At 33.3% G+C, this 27,477-nt stretch overlaps 1 protein-coding gene across 4 annotated transcripts in view; it reads right to left on the reverse strand.

Moving 5' to 3' along the window:
- The window catches only part of LOC126967022 (hemicentin-2-like), a 59,535-nt gene extending 33,232 nt beyond the window's left edge, over positions 1 to 26,303 (reverse strand). Inside the window, exons 1-3 of one of the 4 annotated variants that reach the window (XM_050811333.1) lie at positions 26,256 to 26,303; positions 11,912 to 12,284; positions 5,737 to 5,873 (exon numbers count right to left, since the gene is read on the reverse strand). In XM_050811333.1, the coding sequence (XP_050667290.1) occupies positions 5,737 to 5,873; positions 11,912 to 11,951 (177 nt within the window). In that variant the 5' untranslated portion in view covers positions 11,952 to 12,284; positions 26,256 to 26,303. Of the gene's footprint in view, positions 1 to 5,736; positions 5,874 to 11,911; positions 12,285 to 26,043 lie in introns of all 4 variants that reach the window. The other 3 variants (XM_050811335.1, XM_050811332.1, XM_050811334.1) reach the window with 3 other exon arrangements.
- Between the last annotated feature and the right edge of the window lie 1,174 nt (positions 26,304 to 27,477).

Genomic DNA, 27,477 nt, shown 5'->3' on the forward strand with positions numbered 1-27,477 from the left:
TTATTTCTGCCCATCTTGACATTTAATTACGATGGTTGTTAATGTTTTGTAATTTTTTTACGAAGCTTTCTTCTGCAAACAAAAGACACATTATAAATTCATATTTCAATCTTAGTTTAATTTTGTTTAAATATTAATTAAAAATATTTTCTATAATAGTCATAAATAATGTAAAAATCATAGACAAAACAAGAGGAGAGACTATTTCGTACTATTTTATTATTATTATTAAATTTATATTATATTATTTTTATTAATTTCTATTATTTTTAGACACCTCTTCCGTGAAGCAGTACTTAGTGTAAGCATTACTGTGTTTCGGTCTGAACGGCGACGTAGCTAGTGAAATTACTGGGCAAATGAGACGTAACATCTTATGTCTCAAGCTCGGTATTCCGTATATGTTTAGGTAATGGTAATAAAAAAAGAAGGACTCCGCGCTATGATATTAGCAAGTGAAGCACTTTATGCTAGTGTGTGTGCGGTTAAGGGGTATACCAGTTACACAATTTTTTCTCCCTTAAATAATCATACATCCACAACTACTTTTATAGTATTGTTTTTACACTTTTTCAAAACGCGCGACGGCATTTTAAAAATATTTTATTGCGACGCAAACTGATCTGTCACAGACTATGGCAAATCGGCTTTTATTAGTGTAAGTGTATGCGTGGGGCTATGTATTTACACGTTTACCAGCTTGTTTTGGTGCCTCACTGCTATGTAAGGTGACACGGAGTCCTTCTTTTTTTAGTCGTCGGTGGTCTTGACGTGACGAGTGCATTTGTAGTGCCGCTCATAATTTTTGGGTTGAACTAGAATGTTTTAATTTTTCGTTTTGCAGTTTTATGTTGTATTTTTGTCTGTTTGTTGATTTTTCTACCGATTTGATAGCGGTTCTTACTACTGTATTGTGGCCAGCAGCTATCCGTAAGATATATCCAGCAGATCTTTTTGTTTTTCGATATTAATATATTACTATCTCCGATACCTACTCAATTAAAAAAGTGAATATTCATAATTTTCAGCAGCAAATAATGAAATATATTTCGTAAGGCATGCAAGATTAAATCTTATTCAGAAAGCATAAAACGGAAATCATTTGAGCGACCCGTTAAGAATTCACTATTTCTAAAGTTTAAAAAGACGCAATCTTGGCAAGCCCACTTATGGAACCTTACAAAGTATAAATCGTTTCGTTTTGGTAGAGCTCGTTCTAGGTTTAAGTAGTCGATTTTCGATATTCCAGCAAAATTATAGCGGCCATAGATTGGATGCAATCTGCGGTCGGAATGACTGCTTTTATAGCAATTTAGCTTCAAAGCAACGCAGGCTATAACGGAAATCATGTTTGCTGATTCTAGAAAGTCGTTTTTAGAACTTTCGTAAAATTATAATGAACTTTTTGTTACTTTTTAAGGTAATAACCCTCACTTCTGGACTTAATTACACAAATAATATTACATAACACATCTCAGTGGAAGAGCACGGAAGGCGGTTCGAGTCCCGTATCGTTCATAAATTTTATTTGTATAAAATAATTGTGGTTATACCTTGAGAAAAAAATTAAATCTGTTTAAACAATGTTATGTGGCACTTTTTGTTTTGACCTTTTTTGCCAACTCTTCTTCACTGAATATAGAATACTTTTATGTCTAGATAATGCTTACTTAAGATAACTTTCATTTGTGAATAAATTCCGAAAGAAAATAATACTTTCATTGCCATTTTATAAATTTTCCTTCACAAAGCAACTAATATTAAAATCTTGAGTTCCTACTTTATTTACAAAAGCTTTAATTAGCAACGTTTTTGGGTCAAGGGTTATATTATAGTCTGGATTAATGGGCTTCGTAAATATTTTCTTTAAGAGAAAAGTGAAAAATATTTAACATTTATTAATAGTGAAGGTGAATATTACAAGATACAGCTAAGTAATAAGTAAAAAATTGTAGTATTTACTATTTGTTTGTTTTGAAAAATTTTATTGTTTGTTTGTTTGCAATTAATAGGCTCCAAAACAACTGAGCTTATTGAAAAATTCTTACACTGTTGAGAAGCTACACTAACGTCGAGTGACATAAGCTATATTTATAATATTTTCAGAAAAAGTAAGGATTGGATGCGCTTATTATTTTTAATGTTATTTGGTTGTGGTTAATTTATGGCCGACGTTTCCTGTAGACAAAGAAATACCATAGACAACAGACGCATGTGATCTGTGACGTTAACATAATGATAGTTGTCTATTTCGCCGCCTAATAATATAACCAAAAACTGAGCAATATATAGCACTGGCAAGCTAATCAAGAAGTTATCGATGTAACGCCCTTTTTTCTACGCACCTCGAAGGAAGTAGCACGCACCTTACCACCAGGAGTTCCTAAAGGACTAGCGGGGTCCCCCAGTTGTAGAACATCGCGTCCAGGAATACCAGGTACGTCGGCATATTATTTTAGCCATAACTGATTTCGCTATAATATTCATATCTTCACCACGCATGCGCGCATACAAGGATCCTTACTAAAACTTCAATAATGTAACCCAAGCTCTAAAAAAATTATCTAGAATATTCTTTATATCGCGTGTGCTGCAAAAAGTCTCTCTCTCCAGTCGTGCCTTCATGACTGAGGATCGTAGTCATCAACAAGTGGTCCACACTTGGAGTGAGCTATTTGTTTCCATCGGCATCTGTCCATCCCGGCCCTGACGACGGAGCTAACCCTTGGGGACGTGGTGTCTTTTATTTAGTTGGTCCATCTGGTAGGAGATCGGGCTCGGGCTCGCTTACCATTTGTGTTCCCAACTACGATCAACTTCTCCAGGCTTTCATTACCCTTTCGAAGTAAGTGGCCAAAATATGAAAGAATTCGTTGGTGGCATATCGTGGACAGACGGGTTTTTATCTTGAGCTGTGAGAGGATCGACACATTCGACATACGCCTCCAGCACCACAGCTCCGAGGCGTCAATTCTCTGCCTCTCTCGAGCCCGTAAAGTCCACGACTCCACGCCATACAGAAAAATGGGGAATACCAAGGCACGTAATAACCGGATCTTGGTGTTTATAGTGATTTTGTGACTCTTTTTCCATATTTTATTCAAGCGGGTCATACCATCCTTGGTCATACCAATACGTTTTTCTATCTCCGGCACACAACTGCCGTCATTGTTGACCTGTGCGCAAAAAGTATTGATGATAGAATAAAATAATGTACTACGATTTTGCATAAAAACATAATTACTTACAAAAAGTGTTGCGTCAGCAGATGTAATAAGTGAACTTCTGTTTTTTAAAAATAATTGAAATGTCCCTACTACGTGCTTAGCCCAGTGTGCACGTGAAAGAAGTCGCGGGATATCGGCTAGAATTATATAAAATTATATTTGGACTTTTAGCTCAAACAATAAGAGTAATTAGATGATCCGATTTAAATGTTATACATTCTTATATGCACGAATAAAGCCTTATAAAATATAGCAGCATGTATGTAAACTAATTGAATATCTTCCATATTTAAACTATTAATATCAATTATATTTTCATTATTTTTCTTAAAGTAACGTCGCAGACCGATTACACTAACTAAATAAATTTATCTAACACACATTCTTTATACAGGAATTCAAATACAGAACAAATCACTCCACTCATCTCTAAATAAAGCAAAATTAAAATTATAGTCAATTCAATTAAAATAAATACATCCAGCGATACACGAGGTATATCCTAGGACCTTTAATATCGTAATCTCACACCATCTATAACGCTACACCTGACAATGTTTGTCAAATGGCTACCATTATCTGCCACGGTAGTTGGTTGTGATTGATTGAATTTCTGTTAGTAATGTGCCCATTTATCACTGACACGTCATATATTTACTGGCAATTTGTATGGATATTATATTATTAGGAACAATTTGTTTTGTTACCCGTTTTAACTTATAGTGAGTATTATTTTTCAAGAACATCACATTTTCGCAAGTGATTTTGATATTTTTACTTTAATTCTGAATTTTTCTAGTACTTTTAGGTATTTCTAATCTATGTTTCAACACCACTGAATATGTTTTTAAGTTAGGTACCCACTTATTGGCAAAATAGGTCGCAGAAAATTAGTATGTTCATCTTGTTTGTTTGAGTACATTGGTACTCAATGTGATAATTTAAACTTTTTAAAATTGAAAAAAAAAAAATTATCACATTGCGAAATAACAGGCGTTGCTGATATCACATAATGTAAAGAAATGGAACCGGTTTAGAGTATGAAAGCCAGATGTGGTTGATAATACTGCAACGGAAAAGGTGAAGAGGAAAGTAAAGAAGCAGTTGGGAGGATAAAATTTGAGACACGGCTGGAACAGGTTGGAGAAGACAGGCGAGGGACAGAGTCAGAAAAGGTATCAAAAATGTGACATAATACATAATATTGCCGGTGACAGAATGCTACCGATTACTACGGTGGAATAGTTTGTAGAAACAAGGAAAAGCCCAAGCCTTTTATAATGTTAAATTGATATCATTTTATGAATTTGATTGCAAATATTAATAAAAATAATGAAATATTAAATAACGCAATATTTTTTTTTAAGAAGAAGCATTTGAAAATGATATTCATACAACTTTAAACTTCATACGGATGTTGTAACAATTGCCAAAAGTACAAAACCATAATAAAACGATAAACTAATATGGATAGCTGTAACAGAATAAATAAAATTTACAATTAGATACTTCATTGTAGGATAATACAGGTTAATTTAAAATAAGTATAAGCAAAACGATCACGTCATTAATTTCTGGTCATTTACAATACAAATTTAAAACTAAGTCGATAACTTGTTTGAAAACAACAAAATTCGAATTCATTTAACTTTTAATTGGTTCTCTTGAAATTTGCTTCATTTATTGTCTGTTAGTATTTTCAATTTCGGGGAGCGTGTTCCAGCTGCCAGCTGTATCCATTAGGAAAATGGCAAACAGGCGCTATGTTCGACAAATCTCATTTTTGAATAAAAGCAAATATTCAACTGGCCTGAGTTGAAACTGATCGTTCAGCTATTGAAACAAAAATGTTTGTTGGCATAGCAAAACAAAAAAACTTTTATTTACAAATGACATTATCGATTGCTTGTCTAGATGTATCATGACAATGCAAATCGTAGGCTAATCGCTGCAATATTGCCGCAGCATATCCTTCCAAAATCGAAAGTGCCGTACGGTACACTACGCCCTGACAAAGTTCTGACTCTCATTTTGTTTATAAGATAGTTTATTTAGCATGGTCTTGTAACTTGTTTCAATAGCTTTTTTATACATTCTCTCGTATAATTATAATTACAAGTAATCTATTAATACACGTAAAATAATACGCATTGACAGGTCGCTGCGAGCGCGCCAATATCACGCCGATCTATGACATACTGAGGGGACACTTGCAGATCACAGAAGGAGATGAAGTTAAAACTATAATACAGAACTCTGTAATACTCTAACGTCTAGGCTACCATTTTAAGAATTGACGGTGTCACTTGTTAAATTAATAATATCTTGAATACTAAGAATATAGGTATCATCACTTCACACTTTTGGTTTTGGAAAATCATATCGCTTTGTGCGCGATATAGGAATTATATTTAGATGTTTTACCAAAACTATAGATAAAACATGAAGACGAAGAAATATTACATATTGCGAATTAGAGTCTGCTAAGATTGAACTTATAATATCTTACCGCTCTATCGGCCAGATTGCGAACCCTACAGTGCAGGTATGCTGGTTGTCCTACGGCTGCTGTCGCTTCTCGCCTCGTGCTGTTGTCGAAGTAAGGTTGTCCCAAAGGTTCCCAACCGCCACCGGCGACAGTCACGTCTGTCAAATATATTTTTATATCAATTTTTTTAGTAAATATTTCACCTAACGATCAAATAGCTCACTCGTTGTTGAGTGGCACCATCTGCCCAAAATAGCAATAAGTTTTTTCTAATTTCCTCATAAATCATTTTGATACGATTATTGCACGTGAATGTCATTAATATGTCTTTTAAAGCGGCATCAAATAGTCAAAATCACAGACAAATATTATTGTTTATAATTTTAATTTTATAACAAACAATTAAATTGTAAATAACTTGTTTTAATTTATCTCTATCGACCAATTCGTAAAGCTGCTTTTGTTTAAATTAAATACATTAAGTAGAATGAAAGTTAACGAAAAGAACTACACGAAATACAAAGAATCTCATTCTTATAACATCCAGATATGATGATACAATGAATAATAGAGGAAACCTTTTTTTAAGTTATATAAGAGGGGGTGAAAGTGAAACAGGCTCACGTGTCGAGATCGATAGATAGTAACAATATCAGAGAACATGACATCTGCTAGGATGCTGCCAGCCTATGGAAATCCAGAGAAACCCCAATTCAATGTAACGCCAAAGAATCAAGGATGATTGGAGATGACTTGATAATCCATGAATCAATCCGCTCTACCTTGTGTCTGGTCACTAGTACTGGAGAGCGCCCGTGCAGACTTGAGGAGAATACTCCAAATGAAGCAGAATTTAGGCCTTATAGTTGTGCAAGTAGTGGCTTGAAGTGAATTACTCTCGTCTACTGAGTACACAAAGCTTTTCAAAGGCAAAGTATCTAGATATAAAGATGAGATAAAGAGATAGCTCTTCAAAAATACTTACAGATTGCATATTGTATAACAATTTCAGAAAACATCCCTATGAAACTATTCTACAATTTACAATGTTATCAGTATTAAGATAATGAATAGGGCTTAACAAACAAAATTTCTATAATTGGACTGAGTGAAAATGTGACTTGGTGATAAAGTTGAAATTGGAAATGTGTCCCAATGTATCGATTAAGTATGTATCGATAAGACGCACTATGATTACAAAATATATCTCTAGTCGTAATATAATATACCGTGTTGTAATTATACAATTTTCAGCTTCCGTAATAGGTTATCCAATCTCAAAAAAAATTCTAAAAATAAACTGACAGGAAAAATGGTCGACCTTTTTTTATTTCACATTAGATGAGGATGTTTAAATGGAAATCAATAATTTTGAAATGATTCGGTGACAATGTGCTATAAAAGTACTAAAAAGTACTTAATTGAAAGAACGCAAGAAGAGTTTAAAATATATAATTACGAGTATAATGCTTGCAACGTTTATTAAATAATTGAACGAAATAATGGAATAACAATCAGCCTCTAATGAAATTTAGATCAAAATAGGAAATACTAAAAAACTATTATAGTGCTGCTAGAACATTTACACAATACCCTAGTTAACATTTTAGCAGAATAGAAAATAAAAAATAATGGGACGTGACGGGAAACAAAGTGAGTTTTTATCGTCACAAGGGATCGCTGAAATGGAGGCTTTCGGACAAATTCGGCTAAAGTAGACCTTTATCGGAAAAAATTCATGATTGTACAAGTCATTATGTTTGTGCTCACGCCATGTAGTGCTCCCGTCAATATTACCGTTGCGCGAAATATTTTTACATCACTTAAAAAACCATTACATTAGCGGTGACAATAGATCAACTGATTGAATTGTTGATATCATATTTAAAGGTTAACCCAATTTATTGTAGCCTTGTTACCATTCCATAAGAAGGTTCTTCTTTTTATAGAAAGAGCGTGCCTTTTCTATTTATATATTTCTAGAATAGTGCAGTTATTTGAACATATTCGAGCGCATTCCACGACATTTCAGAATGTATCGGAATTTTTGTGAATATTCTCGAGCATTATTGGTAGATATTTGTAAGGCAACAACTATCTTGGAATAAATCGCGATTTCTTATCATACTATAAGAAAAATTGTTACTTAGAAGAGAAGAATCAAAAAAATGAGAAAAATCCAGACTAGCGCAATGAGTAAATAGTATCAAATAGTTTGGGCAACAAGAGTTAGACAACGATCTAATATAAATCTCTAATAAAGAACGTAACAGAGTATTTGTCAATAAAAAGCTAATTTAATTGATATTTTGTACAATATCAGACTGAAATCAAGCGAAGATCTTGCCGATCGTCTGAATGAAAATGAGTATAAAAATAAAAATAATAAAAACATAGAATAGTTGAATAGAGCAATGTATTTTTACATAACCAATAAAAGAGCACCATTAGAAGCATAGAAATCCAAGAAAACAAAATCATCGATTTGAAGAATTAAGAATTATGACGTAATCTTATATAGTAAGTTACCTTACGCCTCCGAACGGCTTTAATGATTTTTACCAAATTTTATATGCATATTCAGTAGGTCTGAGAATCCGCTACTATCTATTTTTCATCCCCCTAAATGTTAAGGGTGGTCCACCGCAATTTTTTATTGTTTTTATGATACAAAATTCAAAAATACATACAACCTTAAATTTTCAACCCTCTACGATCAAACCCTATTATTGTATCGCGATTTTTATATTATTATTCTGTTCCATCCACAAATCCGCTATAGGGTTGCAAGATGGCAATGGATCAATACTTACAATAATTGTAGTACGATACATTTGGTAGGTCTGAGAATCGGTTGCATCTACTTTTTAAAGCCCAAAAATTTTTTTATTACTTTATATGGCAATACAACATTTGCTGGGTCAGCTAGTATTATAATAAACAACTGCGAACGAAAACCACCTATTAAAATACCACCCTCCGTAAAACACAAATAAAAGTACACAGCCAAACCTAACTACTACTTAATACATAATTATCCATCCCTACTCTGTGCTAGTACCTAGTAACAATCTTCCACTACAACTCCGACTATATCGTTTTCCGTTTTCAAATTTTATATAAATAGTCGCAAAAGTGAGGATTATCACATAAAAAAAAACAAATTGTTCCGACATGTAGTCTTCATTAAAACAGCAACTGATCCCACAAAATGGCTGTAGAAAGAAACATCCATTTGGAATCTGATTAATACATGAACTGTTCTAATTTAAGACTGACCAATCATAACTTGACTAGTGGGATAGTTGGATTACCAACACAATATTTTGTTTGATTAGATTGTTTACGGTGATAGGACAGAATAATATGTTGTGTTTTTTGATTTCTTCTTTATACAACTTAGTTCTATAAATTTATACTATTTGTTGATTTTGCATTACATTTTCATACCAAAAAGCGGAAAGAAAACAGAGATCTTTATATATTATATAATCTTCTTTATTTTTTTTGTTAGTTACGTTTATAATACGTTTTTGATCATTTCTAAACACACTTTGGCATTTCCATAGTGATAGATTGACTATAAAATATGGATTTGCAATTTTTTTCCGTTGAGTTGAATATGACGAAAAATAATCTATACTAATATTATAAAGAGTAAAGATTTGATTGCTTTTTGTTTGTTTGGATTGAATAGGCTCCGCAACTACTGAACCGATTTGAATAATTATTTCACTGTTGGGAAGCTACGTTATCCCCGTGTGTTGTAGCTATATTACATTTTCAAAATATTAGGGATTCCTACTAAAAGTCCAGTAATGTAACCCACCTTGGGTAAAAATACATACGCGAACGACGTCGCGGGGTATCAGCTAGTACTGTATAAATGTAGAGAATTCCAAATATAGAGTATAACAGTTAGGTTTAACTACTAAGCCTATGAGATTATCCTGACAATCAAGAAAATCAGACCACAAGTTTTGTCTATAGAACACCACATCGCAACGCAATAATGCTTGCTAACACTAAACGCTGTAACACAATTGGTTGAAAAATATTTAATATTAGTTTAGTGGGTTGTTTTGTCTATGTTTAACATATGTATTTAGCAAGTTACACTGTCAATCCATGACAAGAGTAACTATGATAACAAAAGTAATATAGGGTTTTGTATTCAAAATAGTTTAAACTTTTATGTTGCCATATTGTAGAAATAAGGCGATGTTTTGTATCGTAAGGACATGTCTGTAACATGGAAACTAAAGTGTTTAAGTTACTTTTGTTTTTCTTTTCCAAAGAAAAATTTATTATGTAGACACAGATTTTCACAAAAATAATTTCCAAGGAATCTCTCTATTTTTGCTGCTATAAAATCATATTTTCAACAAAAACTATCCATGGTCTAAGTGACCATATAAATATCAAAATTAATCTTTTATAATGAGACTAAATATTATCAACATATTATATTTATCAAAAATTAAGCAAATTAAATTAATTTTAAGGTTTCTAATCAATTCAATTGGGGGTTGCCAAAAGCGAAATAAACATCAAATGTTCCACTTGTGTAAAATGATAGCAAAGTGAATTGTTACGGAAACCAAATTACTATTGCATTTCACAAAAGGTAAGCCTTTCAGGGAATCTTTGTTATTATCCCTTTTCCCTTCATCCCGTGATACTAAAATATAATACGGTATCATTTGTCTGTACACTCACAAATGTAGATAAATTTTATTTTATATAAGAACAACACTATTGTTACCCTTTTCGCAAAGCTGGCGTGGGAAACAGACCGCGTGGCCTCAATTGTTCGTAAACCGTTTGTAGGTTTCATTCGTAAAAATTCATATTAAATATTTAGCGTTTTCGAATATCGTTTAGAAGACATGTTTGATAATAGCTCAAGTATTTTCAATTAGTAATTGGTATTACATATATAGACGATTGATTACAATTTATATTAAAATATTCTGTAGGCCATGGCCCTATTGATCTGTTATTCTAATAAGTAAAAAAGGCAATAAATAGGTTTGAACATATTTTGTATCTAAGAAACGTTTTACTATCTGATATAAGTAACCCTTTACATTAGATTAATAGAGCAGGTAAATTTATATGGGAGTAAATTTTAAAAAAAGTTTCGTCGTCACATTATAAAGCATATCTATACCTAAAGATGTGAATTATATTTATATGATTTTATAAAGCAGTTCTTTGATCTCTTACTTATTCATATTATATAAACAGCAGCTTTACACATTGGTGGTAGTGCTAAAATGGACCTGCTATACACTCACACACTTACTAAACAAAGAACGAGCAAAAAAGAATACTTGGAATGTTTCTAATTTATTCCCTCGTAACGCGCCATTTGTTTTCTAGGGGGTAATAGTATTTTCAATTTACAAAACATATTCTTTTTTTTATGACAGTAAAAGACTAGATGAGCAGGACGTTCAGCTGATGGTAATTAATACGCCTTGCCCATTACAATGCAGTGCTGCTCGGGATTCTTGAGAAACCCAAAAATTCTGTGCGGTACTAAACTGTGTTCGTCATCTGGAGACATACGATGTTTAGTCGCATTTCCTCAGTAATTTCACTAGCTACGGCGCCTTTAAGACCGAAACACAATAATACATACACATACCTCTTCACGGCAGAAATAGGCGCCAGTGTGGTACCCATAATCAAGCCTGCATTCTGTGCAAAGGAGCCTCCCTCTGGTAATATTTTGAGGAACCAATTTTGAGAAAATAAATGCTGTTTTATTACAAAGTGTAGTAAACATTGGATAATTGTTAATAGTAGATAATATGATTTAATTATATAAAATGTTAACACTGAAGTACATAAAGAATTTGTTAATTTTAAAGCGATATTCCACACTTCTCTGATTCATAAAATTCAATTGTTAACGTTAATTTATGAACGATGTGGGACTCGAACGTGACCTCTTTGATCATAGCTGGTTCCACAATCTAAGAGTTGAACAAGACATACCTATATTTCAGAACCATAGTCACCCCAATGGTTGGCTCAGTTGGAAGAGCGCTCGTTCGTAACCCGAGGACACCGGTTCAAGTCCCGCATCGTTCATAAATTTTGGTTACAAATTTTACTCTAACTACATATTCTTTATATGTCGAATAGTGCAATTTATTTCGATGGATGATAACAAAATAAGACTCACCGAACAGTATGAAGATACAGCTGATTTTTGCCGCCCACATCACGTCCTCACTCACATTATGGTCCAATAAAATACTATATTAAAAGCGTTTACCAACAACCACTTGAGCTCGGCATACTTTAGTGTTCATGGCAGTTTGTTTTTCGCATTGCACCGTCACTTGTCACAGTTGAAAATTGATATATGAAGTACCACTTGAATGTTTTAACACTAAATCATTTTCACTTTAACATTACGTTATATCAATAGCAAATAGCCAGGTTTTCCCAGTTTCCTGGATTTCCCCCACAAACCTCATGTATTAGTTTTTAAGCATAATAAAGTTTTATCCCTTAATACGTAGATAGGGTTGTAGAAATAAGTTTTCTGATACCTACATATATAAGGCTTAATTGTAAATTGCTTTAATAAGTAGATTTAAGTAATTTTGTATATATATTTTAATACCAAATATAGAAATTTTGAATTTGATTTTTTTTTTCGAGGTGGCATTACTTATTGTGAATTGTAAGGAGACACTATGCCCGTCACTATAAAAATTATCAGTGATTATTATAATTATAAGTGAAAAATTAAAAATACAGATATAACAGTCTCATTATATGCGTTTAAGTAACCAACCCCTTCTACACTATTAACCCTAATTGTTGCCATTTGATCTATTATAATGAGCGCTTTTCCATTTTTAACCGACATCAAAAAGGAGTTTATCCATTCGATCGATATTTTTTTATGTATGTACACTGATTAGATTTATGATCCGATTTTTAAATTTTTTAAATTTTTCTTTAGTTCAATGCAGAATAGATGCCATTTGGTACCATAAAAATTTGACATAGTTTGGCCCAGTAGTTCATTTTATGAACATTTTTTATGAAAATGTTTGTTTACCTCAATGATATAATTGCTTTTGTTTGCGGCTTTTTTAGAAGTTTTCATTCAGGTTGATTATGTATTATAATTATTAACTAACACTAAAAAGTAAAAAAAAAACTACGTTTAAAAAATCGACTCCAAAAACTGGAAAGTATCAAATAACTAAAAATTTAATTCGACTTAAAACCTATCAAAAGCACATATAAATAACAGCATTTTAATTATATTAAAGGTAAAGAAAGGTGTATTTAATTAAACTTTTAGTAATTTGATACTTTTCAGTTTTTGAAGTCGGTTTTTTTAAAAGTTTTTTTTTTTTTTACTTTTTAGTTTTAATATTATTCAGTTTTTATCATAAAAATTGCAAATTCTCGAAAAAGAATCTCAAATACTGTACTTTTTTAAGGATTATTAAATATATGAGATGTGAAACATAAGATAGTAGGTATTGTACATAGGTTTAAGGTTGCATATCTGTAAGAAGTTAAAAATAATGCAGATCTTAGGCACAACATATTTTAATAGGCGTTGAACTAATCTCTCTGTACAACTTCAAGATATCTAGTAGAATATGATATTAGGACATGTCAGTATTAAGTATAACATGAGAATTCTATCCGTGGTGGACTAAGATTATACTACGTCCTCAGATTATATCTAAGAGGCTTCAAAATTTCTTGATACAGTGTATATCTATGTTGATCCCCCTCAGACTATTTGACAGGTTTACCTTCAAATAGTAAAATAATATAGACATTGTAACTTTTACTTTTATTTTATTAGTATGTACATACATAGACAGACTAGACACATAGATATATACATATATATGTGTTGCCATAAGTTCTATTTTGAATAAAGAATGCATTTCTCATGACGTAATACAATATGTATTTATTGAAGTCTCAGCAATATATCAAAAAGAATTTTATTCCTAATTGCTGACTAATTTTGGTTTAATAATAGGGAAACTATGCAAACACACACTCTCACGCCTTTTTCCCGTTGGGGTAGTCAGAGACAACAAAATGCCACTTGCTTCTATCCTTATAAACCTCACGCCCTTCCTATACATTCATTACTCTTTTCATACATGCTCACCGGTTCCGGATGCTTTTGCTTTGAAACTTTTTACGTCGGTAAAAAGGCTATTTCTGTACTTTTCAGCTGCATAGCGGTACTGTGAGAATTTCGTTTTGAATCGAGCCATTCTCCCAACTCTAGGGATTAATTTAGGATATGTTCATCAATTTCGTATAGCCAGCATTGATAATTTAATAAATAATAATATAATAATTTAACAGAACTATAAACTATTGCCTATTGAAAAAAAAAAACGTATTGCCGCTGAGGATTCTTGAAAATCCCAAGAATTTTTATCGGTACTACAATAATTGCGCTCGTCTCCTTGAGTTATAATTATTTGTTAAATCTCGTTTGCCCAGTAATTTCACTAGCTACGGTTCCCTTCAGACTGAAACACATTACTGCTTCACGGTAGAAATATGGGCCATTGTGGTACCCATAATCTAGCCGGCATCCTGTATAAAGGAGCCTCCCACTGGGAAAGTATTGATAAGTTGTATAGCCATAATATATCATTAGTGTGATATGGACAGACGCATGATAATTTTATAACTTTTTATAATATCAATATCTACCTACACACATTAGTGTCCATTCATACATCGTGGTAACCAGTTAGTGCCTGGTAAACTGCGTAGAGTATATACCTGCCTGTTAGTTTTTTGATAAGGACTGGCTTATTCTGCTTCTGTGAAAGCAGAATGTACTGGATGGGAGCCACGGTGTACCAGGGACCGTGACGTATGAAAGGGCATAATCTCCATCGATAGCGTTTTTGTTAAACCGATTTTAACCCTCAAGCTTACTTATTTATGTTAGGTATTTTTATGAGTCATATTAACAACATATTTCATTTTAAATTTTCTACAGATCATAAAAATCAAGCGCATATTTTAATTAAATTTACTTTCATTCAAATTATGACTCATATACGACCTGTAATTATTTTCTGACCTTATTATGACCTTTTGGCTTTGCTATATGACCCTAACTAACAAGGTTATTATTGCAGTAAAAGGCGTGAAAAGGCAACATTTAGTGAACTCGCAACAAATCGCTTTGGTCTTTAATTTTCAGTTTCAGATTTTCACCGGATAAGCAAGACTGTCACCTGATGTGTAGTCTTATATGCCCTGCTAACAACAATGCTCGTTCAGGACTCATGCTTGAACCCAAAAGTATGTGCGGCATTACAATTACATTCATACTTTAAGACAAAAGATGTTTAGTAAGTCTCACATGCCGACTAATTTCACTGGCCACAGCGCACTTCAAACCAAAACATAATAATAACAATTAATGCTTGAACATTACTCCAAAAGCCACTGCGTTTCTCACCTAGCCCAAATCCTGTGGAAATGAGCCTCCTACAGGTAAACTTGCAAAAAGTTCTTCAAAAAAAAGTCTGCAGAAAGATAACAGAAAATAAATACAAGTTTTTCAATATAATGTACACGAAGTCACAATACGAAGACGAATTTATTATAATTATGACCACAAAGTGTTGTGTGGCTTAACTCAAGTGACCCGTTTTTATAAATCAATAACCTATTTTCTGTTTTGCGTAATGAAAATAAAAATTTTATTCGTATTATTTCACTGATAATAATGTTTCTTTTTCCGCGTTCAAGTTCCCATGAACGTTGATAGAAAATCAAAAAGGCCCTTTTAAGTGTACATTTCTAAAAGTACTTCTATTGATAATGACTGTCCAATTTATTCGATACGATCTTAAATGACTGAGTTATTTAGCCTTGGGTCCGTTGATGGAGCGAACAATTCAAAGCACTTTCACTTAGGGTGGCTTTGTGTGTATGACGTCATTTCGAAATAATGATATCTAAGAGCACTACGACGACTTACTAACTAACAACTAACAGTTTGATTACTTTATTATGTCTTTGATTTCCATCTTTTTTTCACCTAATATTTTTTAATGAAAATAAGGGACGAGCAGGACGTTCAGCTAATGGTAATTGATACGCTCCGCCCATTACAATGCAGTGTCCCAAAGGATTCCTGAAATACCGAAAAATTCTGAGCGGCACTATAATTGCGCTCGTCACCTTGAGACATAAGATTTTTATTTTATTTTATTTATTAGGAAAACCAACAGCTTTCAAAACTTAAATGATACTTAAGATGATAACAGAGAGCTAATTATAGGTTTCGTCAATTAGTGCTAGAGTAGAAAAATAGAACCGACAACATAAGCATATACAATTCGAAAATTACAATTTACATCATCAGTAAAGTTAAAGTTAACGTAAAATCTTAAACGTAGAGACTATGTAGGGTTATAAGTAAAGAATTTGTTAAAGAAGAAGTTGACATGTCTCATTTGCCCAGTAATTTCACTAGCTACGGCGCCCTTCATACCGAAACACATTAATGTTTATACATTATTGTCACGGCAGAAATAGGCGCCATTGTGGCATCCATCTAGCCGGTATGCTGTGCGAAAGAGCCTCCCACTGGTGAAAATTTACTACAGTTTCAAAATAATTATATAAGCTATGTATGAAAATATTTTCTTTCAACGAAAATACGCCGAGTAAAACTTGAATAATTTTGCCTTCGTTCAATCAATCTGGTTTGCATCAAAACGAAATGAATCGCAAGCTGCTTTATGCCGATTTAGTTCAAAAGATGGAATAAATTTTAATGAAAATACGAATAAATCTAAATATTATCATTCTGATGTTTGTGTGAACGAAAATGTTTATTTTAAAGCAAAAAGAGGCGAGCGTCGAATTTGAGGCTCAAGGGAGCAGGTGGGCTTTTAACGGAGGCATAACAGTGGAATACTTTTATCGAATTTAAATATTTTATCAGGCTTATTGTTCACGTTTTAAGAGAAAGATAATTGTTTTAAATATATAGATTTTAAATGACAGTTTATTTTTTAAAATTATAGTATGTATATGCTTGCACATTGGAGGGTTTAAAAAAGTATATTAATAGCTTACAAGTATTTTACCAACAGTTGTGTTTGAACAGTTGTGGTCATACATTCAGAATAGATTGAATTTGTCACGTAAATACGATACTTTTCGAGAAGGTCATAGTTACTTTGACAAGAAGGCTCTAAAAATTAATTGGCTAAGGCTTATGACATTTAAATAGATTCACTTTGGAAACTTTCACTAATTATTTTAGTCGTTTGTAAGGTGTAAGTATCTGATGTTTAATATAATAAAAGAATATTCAAATTTATATTCGAAGTCGAAAATCAATTTACTAATAATGAAAATTAGATTAAACGATTCTTATATTTCTAAAAGGAATAAAAAGGTTTATAATTGATGTAGCCTCAAAGACTACAATCGGCATAAAAGCCTCGTAAAATAGACCTTTTGTTACCTTATCCCCTAGTTTGAATTTACTAATATTACAGCAAACAAAAGTTCGCTTAGTTTTTATTACATTTTCTTGGAATTTAATTGGGTTATCTGAGTTTTAACGAGTTCTGATAAGGCTTATTTATTTAACCTGTGCAAAGGCCCACGCTGTTATCTCTTTGTTGCAGACTTGTTTATTTGTTATTAAGTTACTTTTTTTATAGTAACTGGAAATAAAGGATAGTGGTATTACTTACCGGTATTTGCTTTCCATTGAATGAATTAATTGAAATGTTTTTGTGGTCTATGAAAGCTTTATATTAAATAGGTTACGCTAAATTTTAAACAAAAATTAAATTATATAACTCAGCTCTTACGTATTTATGGATGATAATTTGAAAAAAACCTCACACAAAAATAATTGGGTGTGCCTACTCAAAGGAACTTTTGTTTCACGTTTTTCTTCCGCTGCTTCTTGTATTCATCCATTCGGAAATTCATGCCTCAGACATGAGAAAAATGGGAGCAAGAAACCCAGCAGGCCTTTTTTTTATATTTTTTTACAAAAAATATTACTGAAATAGCCTATGAGTGAAAATTTATTGAATTAGGCTTATTTTGCGGAAATCCATAATTATACAAATGATTTAAGTTTTCTTTAGTGTTAATTCCGCCAATATTTATTTTTAAAACAATTCGACACGTGTTTCGCCTCTACACGAGGCATCCTCAGGACGTGTTGTCTCGCCAAAATCTCTCAGTCTCGTGCCAGATCTGTATAGCCTATGAGTGGTCACTCCATTCCCAATCTGGGGTATCATCAAGAAAGTTATTTATGTCATAGTAATCATAACCACAGAGTAGGGACGGATACGTACCCTTAACCATATTAAATCCCTTTTGACAATTTTGTTAAACCTTTTTTATACATTTGTTTTGTTCTTTTTCTGGGATCATGTTGTAAAAGCATATAATATCACCTAGCAAAAATTGTACTGATTACATCGAAAAATGTTTATGTCAATTTAATAGTCTTTGTGTGTAATAATCAAAAGTTCCAAAGAATGGCACTTAAAATTACATAATATATTTCGACACTTAAAGCAAATAACGACTAAGAAGAATAAGAGACTCATTATTTTATAATTTGTAACATTTTACGAGATATACATGTTTTTTTATGAATATTACATTATATTACTAGCGTGGAATTAAAATAAATAGAATCAAATTCATTCAGGTCGAGGAAACGGCACTTCTGTCAAAAGATTCTTCCTTATACCATTTACCACTACACATTGCCACTATTAAATCAACACTTACGTCTTCATAATTATACAAATTGATTAAATTACAATATTTGTAAATTGATGCCACAATAAAACTCAAACATCAAATACTCAATGCTCTAAACGAGTGAGTCAAAAAAAATATAATAATAAATAAAAACACCGAAGTTATTGAGTACAGTACATTAATTAAACCAGACAAACTGTAAGTAAATAAAAGTATAATGCAATCATTTTATTAAATATTATAAAAAAATAAGGTATATAGAACTATAAATATATTAAATTACTTTAATTTTAAGCAGTTTTTTACAACAGAATCATCCAGCCACCACAAGTAGCGGCGCTATACTTCACGAGCAAGACCCATGGACCATTACCTCCCTCGAATGTTAACAAAAGCTTTTGCTAACTACTTAAACGTCTGGAAGATTATATCAGAATATAAAGCAATACAAGTGTTTAAAAAAAATAAAGTGTCGAAAATAATTTTTAAAATTTTAATTTGTTTGTGTATTTATTTCATCTAATATAAACGTTGGCTGGAACGGTACTTTCATTGGTAAATTATCCATGTTATAAGAAGTAACCTAAGCTATTGTTTAAAGTTAAATAAAAAAGCCCATGACATTGTAAGCAAAATCCAGTCACGGTCACGTCATTAATTCCTTTTGTCTGCATCTAAGTGTAAAAGAGCGAATAATTTATTACAAATCACAAGGGATCTAACTAATGTTAGTTTTACAGAATTTTTAGATTGTTCAAACCGAGAGGAAGCATGTATGCTCTCATTGAAAACGCTCTTAAGTCAAGTCAATATTGTCTGCATTGTCCTTAAAATCCGTTGTGCTTGCCTCATGCATTTAGTCTTATCTGAAGCTACAAAGCTTGTCAAGTTGGTAATCAATGTAGTGGAATAATTTACACAATGTCACGTGGTCACGGTATCTGAGTTATACGAAATCTTTTAACCGACGCTGCTAAGAATGAACAAGTATTTATATGTGTCAGAATCAAACACATTTATGAAAATTTATATTTAAAATTGAAAAAGTATTAGGTATATACAATTCTTTATTATACATCCATTAGACCTACTTTTCTAATAGCGAAAACTCCTTAAGCACTGTTCCAAACTCAATGAAAAGGTGTTGCAAGAGAATGTGGGCGGCGGTGATCACTTAACACCAGGTGACGCGTACGCTAGTTTGTCCTCCCATTCCATAAAAAAAAGTTCATTAAAAATCTTGAGTTTCAATTGATCAAATTCAGAATTTCAAAATAATTTCGAAAAAATACTTTTTCGTATTTCTTTCGTTAATGATAACTCGCGAACAAATCAAATGATTTTGACTGGCTTGGTAGCTTTCGACGTGGTTTTTTGATGTTAAGAGCTGATAAGTTTTTGGAATCGATCGGTAAAGCCTTTTAAAAGTTATGCCATAAAACACACATGAAAAAATATTATTTCATAGTTTTTTTCAAGTCTCAAGCTGATGTCTTAAAATAATAGCACTCAACTTTAAATAAATTTATGTTCTTTTACATCACATTCATGTGATGTAAAAACTTCAATCTATTATCGAAATATATTAACATAGCTCGAAATAAAAATTTCTCGCGTTGGAGATTCATTTAATGAATATAATTATAATTAATGATTTAAAAAAATATATTGTTATTAATATTTACCACGAAGGTCATCTCATTATAGCTAGTGTAATACACTGAAGTTAAAATAAAATAAATACTGAATTATTAAAGGCTAATCGACGCGGATACTCTAAAAGCCTACATTTAGGCGTGCTCAGTTCTTAAGTACTTATAATGTCAAAGTTCATAACAACTAACAATTAAGTAGAGATATAGAAGGGCTCAATAGTAATTTGTCAAATATTTTCATTTTCCAAAACTTTTTGCACTTCTTAAAATTTTATTTAGTCTTACAAAATGAATTATCGTATACGTACTGATATATTCTGTACTAGCGGACCCGGCAGACGTTTTTCTGTTAATAAAAACTCTCGCCGATGGAATTTCGTAAAATCCGTTCTTAGCTGACCTCTACTCGACGAAAGGAATATTCCTATCAAATTTCAAGTCTCTACGCGTTATGGTTACAGAGATATCGTGATGAGTGACTATATACGTGGAAATCTCTGATATATATATCCATTCTATACATAAGAACGTCATTGCACCCACCAGTCAAGTTGAATAACATGACGTGCACTGTCAGTTGTATTTTATTACTCATGTAGCGTGAAACTAACAAAAAACTTCATTGAATTCTTTCTATGCTCGAGATGTCATGAAAATGTCAATCCATACAAAATGTATCAGAAAATAAATGTTTTTATAATTATATTTTTTGAGTTTGAGTTATAAATGGTGTAACTAACACGACTTTGTTTTTTATTTTTTTTTATTTTATGGACTAGGAGGACAAACGAGCGTACGGGTCACCTGTTGTTAAGTGATCACCGCCGCCCACAATCTCTTGCAACACCAGAGGAATCACAGGAGCGTTGCCGGCCTTTAAAGAAGGTGTACGCGCTTTTTTTGAAGGTACCCATGTCGTATCGTCCCTGAAACACCACACAAGGAAGCTCATTCCACAGCTTTGTAGTACGTGGAAGAAAGCTCCTAGAAAACCGCACTGTGGAGGGACCGCCACACATCCAGATGGTGAGGATGATATCCTAACTTGTGGCATGTCGTGCGAAGGTGGAATTCGGCGGCAGGAATCAGGTTAAACAGCTCTTCGGAACACTCCCCGTGATAAATGCGGTAGAAGACACACAATGAAGCGACGTCTCTACGCAACGCCAAGTGATCCAGCCGTTCAAAGAGCACTGGGTCCCCAACAATTCGAGCTGCTCTGTGTTGCACGCGGTCAAATGGATCGAGCTGATACTGGGGTACGCCAGACCAGAGATAACAGCAATACTCCATGTGTGGCCGGACCTGCGCTTTGTAGAGCGCTAGTATGTGGGCCGGCTTGAAGTATTGCCGTGCTCTATTAATGACGCCCAGTTTCTTTGAAGCCAATTTGGCTTTGCCTTCCAGATGACCACGAAATTGGCAATCGCTCGAGATTTCGAGACCCAGTATTCCGATACTAGGCGCGGCTTTAAGAGAAGTGTTCTTGAAGAGCGGTGATACGACAAATGGGTTTTTTTTTGTGGTAAACGCGCAAACTTGAGTCTTCTGGGGGTTAAATTGGACAAGGTTCAATTTTCCCCATTCCGCGACCTTCTCAAGAGAGGACTCGATAGAAGACACAAGTTTCTCCCGGCATTGGTCGACGATTTCCCGAGAGAGACCTGCATGGCCAGTGTATACGGCATCACCAGTGCTATCGTCTGCATAGCAATGAATGTTGGAGGTGTCCAACATATCATTGATATGCAGAAAAAACAGCGTGGGAGACAGCACACAGCCTTGGGGCACTCCAGCATTCACGGGCTTCGGGTTCGAGCAATATCCGTCGACAACTACCTGTATGCTGCGCCCAGTGAGGAAGCTGGAGGTCCACTTGCACAAGCTCTCGGGAAGCCCAAATGATGGAAGTTTGGAGAGGAGCGCCTTGTTCCATACACGATCCAAGGCCTTTGCTATATCCAGGCTAACTGCCAGGCCTTCCCCCTTGCTTTCAATAGCCGCTGCCCATCTATGTGTTAGGTATACCAGAAGATCACCTGACCATGGCGAAACCCGTATTGTCGGTCGTTGATCAACTGGTGACCCTCTAGATATACCAAGAGCTGACGGCTAATTATGCTCTCCATGATTTTGGAGAGCAGGGAGGTAATGCAATAGGCCTGTAGTTTGCCGGATCCGAACTGTCTCCTTTTTTTTGGATCGGATGGACAAGGGCTGACTTCCATGAGTCAGGGACTACGCCTTTGGAATAAGAGTGCCGGAATAAACGCGTTAGCACCGGCGTCAACTCAGGGGCACACGTTCTAAGCACGATTGGAGAAATGCCATCCGGCCCGCTCGACTTCCTGACGTCCAACGAAAACAGAGCTCGCCTAACAGTTTTCTGTCTGAACTGTACTTCAGGCATAGAGCTCTGACACCGCGGGATGGTCGGCGGTGTTTTTCTGTTGTCGTCAAGAGTCGAGTTGGAGGCGAAAAGAGTGCACAAGAGATCGGCTTTCTCTTTTGCCGTAAGGGCCAGGGTGTCATTCCTCATGTGCAACGGCGGCATATATATATAGATTAATAAACTTTATTTACAAAGTAATGTATTTGATTAAATTTTATTGAAATCATGTACATAAGCCCTAATTATGGGCGAATCTCTGCACGAGCACTTGAACCTTCTTATAAAACGGAGCAAACGAGATTGATGCTGGCATGAATTATCTCGAGCCGCCAACACCGCAATATGTCCGCAATCTACCTACTTCCTTTGTAAACTCTATTAAGTCGCTTCTCAAGATTCTGGGCCGTTGGCTCTTTTCGAAGCGTCTTATTAATATTTCAATACCGTATGTGATTGATAAAAGCTATAAGCTTTATCTGATACATTACCTTTACAGAAAATAATGAAAATTCTTTCTATATAAAATAACAGATTTATACATTTCTCTAGGGAAGTTGCGAGTCATTCCCAATAATATAAGTGTCAAAAGATATCTTTCTGAAAAGAAGCCTCTGTAATGAAACTGAACCGTTATTTAAGAGGTTGATAATTGGTACCTATGACAAGAACGTACAAAAAAGGTCGTGGTCAAAGATGGGCTAGATTTCACAGACTACGACAAAACTCGTGTTTACTTGGTATAAGATTATGCTATATGTTCAGTGGGATTGTAAGGGCATTGTCAGTTGTGTGTTTTATCTGCCAGGCAGAACCATCCATTCTTTCCAGTATCTGCTGGCATCAACCGATGTGATGAAAGCAAGAATATTAGAGATATATTCTGAATATTATTCTGAATATAATTTAAGTCAAAAGATACTATTGTTACCAAATTGTCTATCAATATTGGGGTGTGGGCTATGTTAGAGTCGAACTAATCATTCATCGTACAAAACATAACCTTATTTTCACACAAACTATTTTACTTCCTTACTTTATCTTTTTACTTACCTTAACCCGGTTTTTATTTCCACAAAAATCTTGGTATGAAAGAAAATTATTATAACATAAAGTTAACTTACGTGGAAAAATATGCTTACTCAAAATATTCTAAGACAAATAATATAACTATGCTAGAAACAAACCGTAGCCCTAAGGTTGATATAAATCTTGAATGAAAGAGTCACATTATTAACAAGATACACTTTCAAAATTGTCTGCAAATTTTAAATATTGAGGTGGGAAACAAGCCTATTTGCCTATCAAGCCCATAAGTATGTAAATTGTAAAGTTGACTATTCATATGTAATAGCTTTGAAGGTATATTTCATTGCTGTTTAAATTTAAATTCGACGACTCCCATTAATAGAATCAACTATGAATCACGTTTATCTATCAATGTCTCACGTAAAAAAGAAATCCTACATTTGAATTGAATAATAGGGACCGCTCCTTAATCAAAACAAATTGGCCGCAAGGAGTGGTCGAATTCGTGTCAGGAATCACAACAATACATCACTAATTAACTTTACCAATTTACATTAAGTATATTGAATCATTCAAACATTCACATTCTTATCTATGTAGTCAGATTTGTAGCTAATTCCTTCGTTAGTGGATTATAATAATATAGTTATGAATTTAGTCGGCACCTTTTCAAATTTAGTTGAAACATTAATATTTATTTCGTAATGAGAAGGTACTTTGATTGAATAGTAACTAAATGTTTCGGTTCATAAAAAATGTTATTGAATAAATATTTTGTTACCGCGAGAGTTATTTACTATGGTACCATGCTGTTGTTTGTTTAAAATATGAGAACAGATTAATCAATCTCAAAATAAAACCCTATTACAATTAGAAGCCAATAAGTAACCTTAATCTCATCAATTCCAAATGCGTTATGTTCTATACTGATAATCTATGAATTCAATGGCGACTGCACAAAACTTATTCCTCTGCCTATCAATTTAAATTTGATATTGAACGAACATCCCTTTTAGATGAAAAGTCACACATTGCTGTTGAATATATTTTTGTTTTGCTACAAAATGTAAAATGTGTTTTGCGCAATCGTTTCTATTGAACGCACTACGTTATAGATTTTGACAGAAGTGTATAAATAGACTTACACCATGGCAGAGCAATTGAATTATTATAATAAATAATCAAGTTAAGGATTAACAGAGTGAAAGGAAATCTCATGCCGCAAATAGACACAGTGTTAAATTATTCTAAAAGTATAGAATGTTTTTTTTCCTACACTTGCTCGGAAAGTGTTTTCATCACAGCTGGGGCGAAAATGCGTCAATATATATTCCGTACAATTTTACGTATAATTACGTATAAAATTGTATAAAATCCATTAACAACGTGTTTTTGTCTTCCTCCTAGGTGCGTTATAAAGTACTATAATGCATCTACTATTACGGCCCTCAATGTCGTCTCATACCTAAATAATATGGCACCCTCAATAGGAATCGCTGACGTTCTGCCCTTCACGATGAATGTACTTTTTTATTAATTTATTTGTTTCTATTTATTTTATTTTTATAATGCGATGTATACATTGGAATAAGGGTTGCAAACAGACTAGACGTCCGTCCCTACAACACATTGAATTCGTTGCCCAATTCATGTCTGCATATACCTTTATAATAAATTTATGAAAAACTGTAAATCTGAAAATTATTGGTGCTTATACTCACAATTGATTGATCCAAGTTATTACAAATATTTTATAATAGCAAGCTTTTTTTTCAATAAATCGTTTACTTTTTACCAATTTCCGAATATTCGTGAGTAGGAATTGGCAACACAAGTAGAAACTTATATTCACGGTTTTTTTAAAGCGGTTTTATTTATTGCATTTATATCAACGCTCATACCGAAGTGTACATTACGCCTAAAAAGTGGACCAGGGGAGGTTGGTTTGATACATCTAATAAATTTGTATGGTTTTTTGTTTATTCCGTATTCAAGCCTTCGATATTGGATCATTATAAAATTTTGCTTATAACGTTCAAGGGAACAAAAAAGGAAAAGTACATCTATCTCGGGGCGGAAGTAAAGTAGTAAAAATAATAGTTTTGTAAAGAAATTGAAGAACCCTTACATATTAAGCTGGAGAATTGTTAAGGAAGTTAAATTATTCGACACAAAATTTAATACATGCATAACTTTAATATTCGTTGTACCGAGTTTATTGCTAACTTTTCCGTTGAATATTAACGTTATTCTCAAACGGAATTATTTTATATTTTATGCCTTTTGTTATTAAAAGTGTATATATAAAGTATGTTAATAAGTACGCATCGCAGTTAAACTTATAAATTAACGCAACTGGTGATCGATATAGACTTCTGCTAAACCGAAAGTTAAGAAGAATTAAAAAAAAATAGTAACTGGAACCTACAGATTCGACTCATAATATTTAAATTTAATAACCCGTTAATCTTCATGCAAAAGTTGCGGATTTGTAACCTTAGTCTAATATTACGAGATAATTATTAAATAGCATCACACTGCTTAATTCTCACGTCATTGATAAGTTTAAAACTCAAAATCCCGTGCACATCCACTTAAAAACTCCTTGAATAAAAACTTTTTTCACATAGTCCGCACTTATTGGTCACATATTTAAAATAAGAATTGTTTACATTCCCGCGCGAATATCACGCTGAGAGAACGTAGCGTGCCCCGTCCTTAACAGCTTACTGAAGTGGCGGCCAACCGGCGAGCGATGTACCGCGTCTGTACATGCGCACTTAAAATCCGTTGCCTTGTGAAATTTACCGGTTTAAGCTTTCCCGCATTGGCTTAAGATAAATTTGATGATACAGTCTGGCTGTCGGCTGTGTTATAACTCATCTGTGAAAGCAGTTCCGATGGAGTAAATTTGAAATAAAATTAATACTTGTTAATCCTTTGCAAATGGTGTTGTTATTGGATATTGGTTGTAATTTGTTAATAATCAAGGTGGTAACATATTTTTTTTAAATTGTTCATGGTATTATTTTATTATAATCTACGTACTTTACCACATTTATTTATTATAATAATAAAATTTATTGAGTTAATTCTAAAAATTAATATATCAAAATAAAGAACAAGTGGCGGAAATACATTTTTTTTTTAAATAATTCATAAATATGTTTTTGGGCAAATTTTATACGAGCATATCTTATAGTATGTGATCACTGATCACCTTAGCCCATACTATCTTGTAACTGTAAAGGAAAAACTTTTGTTATTTAAACAATTTGTTATTTTTTAAAAGTGATAACCCTCACTTCTGTGATTAATTACACAAATTAAATTTATGAACGATGCTGATCTCGAACTCGCAACCTCTCGCGTTCCATGCTCTTCCGCTGAGCCTAACGCTCGAGTGATGTATCGTTGATAAATCTTGTATAAGTCTTGTTCAACTCTCAGGCTGTGGCTTTATCTACAGGATCTACTTAACAGTTGATACCAGTTGAACCGGCTCAACCCCAATATTTGCTTAGTATGAAATTGACTTTAGATGTCGCTCTTGCAAATCTAAAGAATTTGTTTTTTTTTTCAAATGATAACCCTCACTTTTGGGATTAATTACAAACTTTTGTTTATAAATTTAATTTGTGTCACTCTTGTTATTCTTTGCGTTGCTAACCTTATAAATGAATTCAAAAACCGAAAACACGTAGCAGCCGAGGGCACCGTGGCACCGCGATGGGAGTGAAGAGTTCTACCTATTGCACTACCAGTGAGAGCCTCTTTTCCACAGAATGCGGGCTAGATTAGGTGACAGTAGACATTCTTACTATTACTACTATTTAACGAACGTAATAATTTATGAAAAATCAATCAGTGAATATCAGCCCGTTTCGTATTTCG

The sequence above is a fragment of the Leptidea sinapis genome, chromosome 12 (assembly GCF_905404315.1).
Source record: "Leptidea sinapis chromosome 12, ilLepSina1.1, whole genome shotgun sequence".
In the NCBI taxonomy this organism is placed as follows: domain Eukaryota; kingdom Metazoa; phylum Arthropoda; class Insecta; order Lepidoptera; family Pieridae; genus Leptidea; species Leptidea sinapis.